Consider the following 9,622-nt stretch of genomic DNA (forward strand, 5'->3'; position numbering starts at 1 on the left):
GAGCCATAGAGCTTGTGTGGGTACCGGCTCACTCGCAGGTAGCAGGCAACATCATCGCCGACTACCATGCCCGAGAAATGTCAATCCGGCCGAGCACGAGCCGGAAGAGCTACCGCACCCGGTCACCAGCTTTCAGGACATTACCCTGATGTACCACGAGGAAAGGTGCAGACTGCCAGAACCGCACCCCAGACTCACCAGGCAAACAACAAACGATCCTGCGTCGAGCGCAGGCAGGATCGCTTGCGCATCCCGTACTGATGAACCGCATGTACCCTGCGGAACACGATACGCTCTGTCCTTTTTGTAAACGAGAAAAGGGCACTCTGCTGCACGTCTTGGCAGAGTGCACAAAACTCGACCCTCTCCTCCCCTTCCCGCCAACAACCCCAATCCCCAACCCCCTGAGCGATGGGAGACCTTGTTATCCAGCCCCGCCCTACCGATTCAGCTCGCAATGACGGACAGGGGCCAGGAGCTGCTGGATACATATGGCTCCCGTAACTGGGGAACCACCCTGTCTGGTGCCTGCGTGCACCACCGATTTATTTCGGACTTAATAAATGTTGATTCATCATCATCTTTTTATGCAGGCACTCTCCTTTATGAAACATTTCACCCACCAGTACGACAAGAGCCTCCACCACCAGCCAATGACAAAAGCGAGCATGGTGGCCACAGCAGTGAAAACTGCACGGTGTGCAAAAACTTATAAATATGTGGTGTTGTCACCCCAGTGTGCCAAGACTCTTCAGAGACTACCAGCCAAGCCATGGCACTGTGGCTTTTTCCTTCAAGCTGCGGTTGACCGCATAAACTGTTAGCAAAGTGCCAAAAAGAGAAACGACCAGATTCGAGATGGCAGCAGTGAGAATGCTGTGACCAACTTTTTCTGAGAATGCTGCCACTAAGTATGGCAAACAAATGGAGCTTGCTGCTCACACTCAGTTTGCAAACAAGACTGGACTGTCCGGCAAACAGGAACAGTGGTGCACACAGAGTTGCCATGGCTTTCTGCAACTCCTGATGGCATCACTGACGGAATGGATGCCATTCTTGAAATTAAGTGACCTCACGACCAGTTGTTGACATTTGCTCAGTAGTCACAAGTATGATGTGCGGCTGAACAAAGATGGTGACGTGCTAGCAGAGAGTGGGCCAAATGGCTATTACAGCCAGGCCCAGTTCCAGATGTTCTGCACCAAGGCCCGTGCATGCTTTTCTTTATATGTGGAGTGCACAGTCCGATGTACATATCAAGGTTCCCTTTGGTGACGAGTATGTGTCCCAGGCTTTACCGTGGCTGAAAAAGTTATATTTTTCAGAGCTGCTTCCTTGATAAAAGGATCTGCACACAAGCGGTAAAATGGAAGTGCTTCATTGCTACAAGCAAATTTGCTAATTGTAGTTCCGTGTATGTAGCCTCAACATAAATTCAAAAACAGTAGGGGTGTGCGAATATTCGAAACTTTCGAATAACCGAATACTATATTTTTAGTATTCGTATTCGATTCGAAAACCAAGTATTCGTGTTGTTTCGAATATTAGAGAGTTTTAGTTGGGCGGGTTTACGGCCAGCGGAGCTGAGCGGGCCAGCGGATACACCAGCGGATACGTCGCGCAAGAAAAGTTTTAGCCCGGCGGAACCCTCAGCGGCTCTAGCGGAGCGCTCTGCTGCCCCATCTAGTGGTCAAAAGTGGAGTTAGCGTGATAGCGGAGCGCTCCGTTGCCCCGTCTAGTGGGCAAAATTGGAGTTAGCGTGATAAGAATATGAATCACACCTGCTTTTATTTTGGTAGAACTGCTAAATACAATCGTTTTTTTTAAACATTGCTTTATAATAGTGTTGTTTTGTATGTAATCGCGAGGATGGTAAGTTAGAAAAAGTGTTGAGCACTGAAACAGTGCAGTCAAGCCGCAGCCACCAAAGAAGCTGCTTTTTTTGTTTCTCCGGGTTGTTGCTACTTACAGCTACAGCTGCTTGCACGATGCCGAAGAGCATACTGCAGGACCCGCTGCTTCTTTCTCGACTAAAATGGTCCGAGATTGAAGATCTGCTGTGCCTAGAGGTGTTTGGTGAAACACGGCGTGACCCGCTGTCAGTTCGTGGACTTATCAACATTGATGCTATGGACAGTGGCGTCTTCAGGACGTATTTTCGTTTCGAAAAGGACGATTTACGCAAACTGCAGTCGGCTTTGCGCATTCCCGAAATGGTAGTAACTCCGCAGAAAGTGTCAGTTCCTGGGGACGAGGCTCTGGGTATAACCCTTCGACGGCTGGCTTATCCGAACCGCCTGTGTGACCTCGAGGACCTTTTCGGGCGGCACAGCTCAGTGCTATCGTCCCTGACAAACGAAGTTCTCCGGCACGTCGACGAGTGTTTCTTCCACTTGCTGGACGACTTCAATAATCACAAGTGGCTGAACCTGAACACGCTTGAGAAATTCTCGCAGGTAAGTCGCAAATATAAAATATTTAGGGTCAGAATTTCGTGTGTCGACATTTCTAACACATTTGCTCATTCTTCAGGCCATTCATGCTAAAGGTGCCCCTCTGACCAATTGCTGGGCGTTCATCGACGGCACCGCACGGGCGATATGCCGGCCATCTAGAGATCAAAAACTTTATTTCAGTGGCCTTAAGCGCTTCCATGCTTTGAAGTACCAATCGATAATGTGCCCTAACGGGATCATTTGCCAGTTGGATGGGTCCTACCCCGGCAGCAAACATGATGCTGGTGAGTAAATAACGAGCAGCCCCGTTACATCATAATGTACAATTTATTTTTACTGTTTCAGGTAACTTCGGGATCAGCAAGGTCTATTCAAAGCTAGAAAAGCTTGTTCAGGGCCAGAGTTATTGCATTTACGGAGACCCTGCTTATCCACTGCGACCACTTCTGTTGAAGCCCTATGGCGGTGTGTCCCTGACTCCGGAGCAATGCGAATTCAACAAGGCAATGAGTGGTGTGAGGCAGGCTGTGGAGTGGAGGTTTGGCAAAATTGCGGGACTGTTCGCCTTTGTCGACTTTAAAAAAAAACCAGAAGCTGCGCCTCCAGAACTTGCCACGCATATATAAAGTGAGTGCACTTTTCGCGAACTGTCATACCTGCTTGTATGGTGCCCAGGTATCGCACTACTTTGGCGTTGATCCACCAGAACTTGAGACTTACCTCACCTCTCTGTAATAACACACATTTGCAGAAATGGCGGCTTTATTCATGACATTCATTTTAAGTATGATTTCCATTCAAAAATTCAAGCATTTCATTGCGTTGTGCATTGAACATTTTCTGTATGCTGTCAAGCAGTTTCTCATTGTCTCTTTCATGCCGGGAAACTTCCAACTGGTGCTTGCGCTCTTCGAGGTCCAATTTCCGCTCCTCTAGAGCAATGCGCCGTGTTTCATTGTCCGCTTTTTGTTTTTCAATGGCAATCTTTTCTTTTTCATTCTGAATCTCCCTCTGGCGTACTTCGTACTCATTAGCCTCGCGCATTGTGAGCAGCTGAAGTCCTAAATTCTGTAGTCCTCGGATTCCTGCAAAGACAGGCGGACAGGGTTAGTTCTATCTTTATTTCAAGGAAGTGCATCCACTGGAGCAAAATAGCTGCCATAGTGTTTTTCGACCAGCCATAATGAGTTGGCATGCTACAAGTGCAGCTGAGCTCAGCTTGTTTGTATGCAATGTGTATTACAATATGAACATGCATAAAATGGAAAAAAAATTGTGTAGCAAGAACAGTAAAAATATTACAATTCCTGTGTTTCTGCTTGTGTGACATTTTCATTATGATTTCAGTCAACAGAGTTTCACTTGCAGTGTGTCCTGTGTGCTAACTGCAGAAACCGTAATGACGACGTCATTTAAATTTGCGTTTATGGTGCTTCTATATACGTCATTCTGCCATGCACAGTCGGGAACGAAAGTCACCAGAATGTGTGAATGACAAACACCAATTTCTCCCTTACTAGCCGCTACATCAAGACCACACTTGTGCAATGCAAAGACAAACTCGCATTTTGTACTCTGTGGTAGCGGAATGATACAATTGCTAACATACACGGCAGCTATGTTCATAAATTTCTATCCGAGCCGTCCAGAGATTTTTGCCACCGACTGTACACGCAGTGGAAAAATATTCCTTCATGTCTTGCCTGTAGTCGTGACAGGCAGAAGCTGTCGCCCAGCTGAAGACTGGTGCGGCCCTCTGGCTGATCCACTTGTCTGCTGGTGGGATTGCCCTGCGGGCTCATGGTGCTGCTGCTGCTGCTGCTGCTGCTGAAGGCCACCTGTTGAGGGCGAACCTTCTCGTCCATCTGTCTCTGGCTGCTCGGCCTCTCCATAAGCAGCAGTATCAGCAGGAGGTGGCGTATCCGGAGGATTTTGCCCAATCGTGCTTAAAAGGAGCCGAGCAGCAGGAGATTCTGGCTCTAATGTACGAGAAAAAGGAGAGGCAAAATGATAGCAGTCATCCTGACAGCATCTTTTCCTGCGACTCGATCCAATAAAAATAAGCACACTCTAGCTCGCCTATTAATTCTTCCAAGCCTCAACAGCCAAGTATTAAGTGAGCCCACTTTATAATTACAGAACCATAATTACAATTGCTTAACCCCACAAGAATACAAGTTAAACATTGAGGCTAGCCGTCTTGGAAGTAGGGCTTAAAAAGACTGTCCACACACCTCAATGCGTTTTTTCGGCTGTATGAACATGTATGCGACACAGACGAAGCCCTTGAAGTCCAGTGTTTCATTTGTACAAAGACATATTCCTGATTAAGACCCACAACTTTCGCGTTTTCCATGCGCTTTTAAATTTCAGCCGGCGAAAATCAAAAGCCGAAACGTGCGAAACTGGACGTGCGCGTGACAAGACTTACCAGCTATCTCTCCAAGCACGCAACTCTGAGAAGGCGCCGCGACAGAAGCGCTGCAGTCACCTTCCGCTGCCTGCACCAGGGTGGTGCTACCTGCCCGTGTGTCCATTACGGACCTCTTCACGGAGGTAGTGCGGTCAGTAGCTGCTTGTCGCTTCCTGTTTTGTACGTTGCCGCCACTTCGGGGAATTATCCGGGGCTCATAGTTTATAGCCCGGGCGTAATCCGACAGGTCCTGCAGAATCTGTTCCTTCTCGGAGTACTGCTCCTCAGTCCCCGACCTGAATGCACAACATGCACGTCACACAAACAAGTGCACCAGAGCGCATGACCGTTTGTGCTGTAAAGGACAACAAAACTCACTTCTTCAGGTTTCTTGCGTCTTGTTGCCTCCAATATCCTATGAGGAGATCGATCCGGTCTTTCACACCACGCAGTGTAAGCTCGCGGCTTATCGCTTCCTTTACATTTGCGATTACAGTCATCCACTTGATGTCATCACCAAATGGCCTCGTCGCTGCAACTTCGCGTAGCAGACAGAGGTCTTCCTGCGCGGTGTAGCACTTACGCGACTTCTTCGCTAGCAAACGGGCCTGCGCCGCGGTCGGCGCAGTCGGCGATGCATCTGTGTAGCAGGCCGCCATGTTGAATTACCCATACACGCCCGCGCGCGCTGGGAGACGCTCACGCGACGCGTACGCTCCGCTGGGAAAGGCCGCCCAGCGGACGTAAGCGCCGCTGCGTAAACCCGCTCGCTTCCTCAGCGTTGTGCGCATGCGCAGTGGCGTCCCCGCTGGCCCGCTCCGCTCCGCTGTCCGTAAACCCGCCCAACTAAAACTCTCTATTAATGCGACGCGAATATTCGTATTTAGCCGAATATTTTACTGCGGGCACCGTCGTTCGTTTCGGTCCGCAAGTCCTATCGACATCGACATCGCAACATGGCGGCGCTCAGAGCTATGCGTAACTACAGTGTACTAGAATAGGGGCAGTGTGTTCAGGCGGCGGAGCGCGCCACGCACCGTCGTGAAGCCGCCAGCGTAGACAGGTCCCGGATGTATGCGGTGGCGCTGCAGTCGCACCGGCTGTACGGACGCGTTCTCCGTGTGTTGCGGCGGGTTGCAGCGTGCTTCTTGAGCTCCACCTTGCTTGTGAAGAAACGGGGTGTTTCGGCCGCACGGGCAGTGCTAGCAGTGTGATGTTTTGCTGCGGTGTTCGCGAGTGAGAGCCAATGCCTAATCGCCGACGGCAACGTCATTGCTTTGCGCCGGGGTGCGACACCGGCTACAAGTGGGCCCAAGGCGAGCAGCCTTCCCTCTTCGCCGTGCCGAAAGATGAAGGAAAAAGAAAGGTTTGGGAACGAAACCTGCATCGAAAAGATAAGGTCCTTGATGAAAGTTGCTCGGTCTGCGAGCGTCATTTCGATCCTTCTTGTATCCTACGGGATTACGTCCACATTATAGAGGGGAAAGAGGTACGCATTCCGCGAGGAAAGCCAGAGTTGCTGCCGGATGCCGTACCTACGCTCCTACCAAACACGCCGGGCTATTTATCGAAGAAGACGCCGACGCCTCGGGCGCCAAGAAAGCGGAAGAGCCCTACGGTGTGTTCTGCTGATCCCAAGAGGCCTTGTACTGAACAAAACAGTCACAATGACGCTGTAAAGGAACTCGCTTCACTTGACACGCCATATTTGCAAGGCGACGCACTTGAACCGCAGCTGTTTGAGGCAACCTCTGTGTTAGGCCTTCGCTCTCTCGATGTGCCTTCGGTGTACTGGAGTTCACACAACGTGCCGGGCCATAATGGATTTGTATACTGCAAGCTCATAATGTGCAAGTCCGAAGAAGTTGTCTGTGAAAGGGCGGTTATATTTACAGAGCACGACGGGCCTGAAGTCAAGTACACGGCGCATCTCTACGGCAGCATCGTCGAAAAGGGAACCATTCTGAGTCGTGAACAAGCAGCGGACGTTCTTTTTAGAACTGATTCGCATCGTGTCTGCCTTGGTGCCTTGCCAACGAGCCAGATGCCCAAGTCCAACTTAACAGAAGGCCTAGAGCAGCAGGTCACCATCCGTAATGGGGCATACTACAGCAAAAAATGCGCAGGAAAGGAACAATCTGAAGGTATGATTTTTTGTGTTCTGTGCGTAAAGAATATAAATGCACGCAAGCACATGATAATTTACAAAGTCATTTACTATGGTGTGTGCCATACTTTTTATAAAGTCAGACTAATTTCAATTCCCGGAATAAAGTTTTGTTTCACTTGCTCTTTGCAGGACAAGCATGCATCTCCTGCCGGTACACCAGAAAGGCACTTCAGTCACGAAAATCAAGGCTGAAGGGATTGATAAGAAAGCGCACCCGGACCACTGCTGCTAGACTCCGAGCAGCAGCACAAAAAAATAGGAGACTGTTTTCTCGCTGTGCGCGGTTAAAAGACCGGTTGAAGCAAATGCAGGAGGAGAACTCCCTAAAGCCTGAAGAAGTTTTACAGGAACAGATTGCATCCCTGCCTTTGAAACAGCAAGATTGTGTCCGACAGTGCTTTTCAGCTGCCAAGAAGAAAAGTGCGAAGGGTAATGTGTACTCAAAAGATTGGATCTTAGAATGTATCATTATGAAGATGAAGAGTGCCAAACTCTACGAGCATTTGCGTAAGCACAATATTCTCTCACTTCCGAGCAAGAGCACACTGAAGCGTTACTTGAAGCTGTACAAGAGTGGCTTTGGCTTCAGCACTAAAATACTGAGACAACTGAAGCAGAAAACAAGACACATGAGCACATTTAGCAGGCGTGGAGGGCTCTTGGTCGATGAACTCAAACTGTCGGAGCACCTGAACGTGACGTCGTCCGGGCATATTGAGGGATTTGTCGACATGGGCTCTTTTACCGAAGGAGGAGAGAGCGTTCCCTGCGACCACGGGATGGTGGTAATGTTCATCCCCTTTACTGGGAAGTGGACGCAAATAATTGGTTGCTTTGCCACTCGAGGAAATGCGAAAGCGGAACTCCTTGCTAAAATAATAATAGAAGCAACAGTATTTGCTGAAGCCAGTGGACTTCTTGTTGATTTTATTACATCTGATGGAGCCTCATGGAACCGTCGCATGTGGAAGATCTTAGGAATTGGTGTGGAGTCAGGAAAGGTGACTTGCAAGTCTGAGCACCCTGTAGATCCTGCTCGTCACCTGCATTTTCTGTCTGACTTTCCCCACTTAATCAAGTGTGTCAGGAATACATTGCTCAGCCACCCACTGAACACTCCGAATGGGATGGTAAGTATTTTGTCTTCATAAGAAGTGTCACTTAAATTCGGTTTGTTCCTGACTATTGCCTTATTAATTGCTATTCGATTTCATGTCGATGGCTTATAATAACCTGCAGATTAATGTTGTTGAGTTGCACTGAGCGAGTGAGTATACATTAAACTCTTACTACTTACAACTATAATTTCAGGTTTCCATCCAACCTTTGAGGCAAGCGTTCAGAATTGACAGCGGGAACATCACTCTCAAGGCGATGCCCGGCCTCACGCTGGTACATCTGCAGCCGAATGGCTTTGAGAAAATGCGAGTGACCCTTGCATTTCAGCTGTTTGGGGACCGTGTTTTGAATGGTCTGAATTTCTACAAAGACACGTTGGAATCGTCGTGGGGGAAGATTGATGCAACGTTATCATTTTTCACGTAAGCAGAAATAACTATTAACGTTTCAGGACACGTGAGCAGCGAGTACAAGTGAATTTTTTAAAGATGCACTTTACCATTGTGACATTCTGTCTTTGCTTCTTTAATGTGGTCTGTTCATGTTCTCGTCCTTACTTTTCTTCACCGCAATGTTTCTGTCTAAAATAGGAAAACCTTTCAACTTCATGCATAATTATATTCTGTGCTCGTTGCAAAACATTCTTATGCTTGTCGAACCACAGCCCATTACTGAGGATCCCATGTGTTTGTGAATGTCGTTGATTGATTGATGGGGTTATGCACCACGAAGTGGCACAGTGGGCTTTGAGGAGCGCCGTAATCGAAAATTGTGGAATAATTTAGTCCACCTGAGATTCCTAACTGCACACAACAATATAAGCACATAGATGCTTGCAATGTGCCCCCATAAGAATATAACCGCCGCTGGATACCACTTCATGTTGAGCAACAGAAAACCGTAGCCAATGAACCACTGTGGTGGGTGAGCGCTGTTCAGAATTACCGCCTTCAGGAACGTGCATATCAACTGTGTTCCTAGTTTCCCTTACAAGCGTTGCAGATAAATGATAACTTTAGCCTATTTATGAACTTCGCACTGTTTCAGGGCTATCAACAAGCTGATCAAGATCATGACTTCTCGGTTCCCAGCCAAAGCCCTTCGTCCAGGATCCGAAAATGTGAAGACTCTGAAGGAATTCCTCGAGTTTTTGTCTCGCTGGGAATCACATGCAAAAGGAGTTGGCGGCTTCTTGAGCCAGTCGACGGCAGATGGGCTCCGTGTGACACTGTGCAGCACTTTGGCCTTGTTAGAGTATTTGGGGGAGAGGGTTTTAAATACCTATTAACATCTCGACTAAGTCAAGATAAGTTGGAGAACTTCTTTGGTATTGTGAGGCAGTCGTGTGGATCCAACGACCACCCAACGCCATCTCAATTCTTGATTGTCGTCAACTGCCTGTCTTTCTATAACTTGGCAAAAGCAATGCAAACAGGCAACACTGAGGCCAATGAAGATTTGGTC

General features: G+C 48.4%; 1 protein-coding gene and 1 pseudogene across 1 annotated transcript; one reads left to right on the top strand and one right to left on the bottom strand.

The window, feature by feature from the left end:
* The first annotated feature begins 1,988 nt into the window (after nucleotides 1-1,988).
* Nucleotides 1,989-3,191, top strand: LOC144096840 (uncharacterized; annotated as a pseudogene).
* LOC144099491 (uncharacterized) lies at nucleotides 3,187-6,852 on the bottom strand. The gene is made up of 4 exons (XM_077632840.1): nucleotides 5,248-6,852; nucleotides 4,888-5,165; nucleotides 4,160-4,435; nucleotides 3,187-3,541 (listed from the first exon to the last, which is right to left on the bottom strand). Exons 1-4 carry the CDS (start codon nucleotides 5,526-5,528, stop codon nucleotides 3,237-3,239), a joined length of 1,140 nt encoding a protein of 379 aa, XP_077488966.1. The 5' UTR covers nucleotides 5,529-6,852; the 3' UTR covers nucleotides 3,187-3,236.
* Nucleotides 6,853-9,622: the final 2,770 nt, after the last annotated feature.

This window comes from Amblyomma americanum, chromosome 7, assembly GCF_052857255.1.
Source record: "Amblyomma americanum isolate KBUSLIRL-KWMA chromosome 7, ASM5285725v1, whole genome shotgun sequence".
Classification (NCBI taxonomy): Eukaryota; Metazoa; Arthropoda; class Arachnida; order Ixodida; family Ixodidae; genus Amblyomma; species Amblyomma americanum.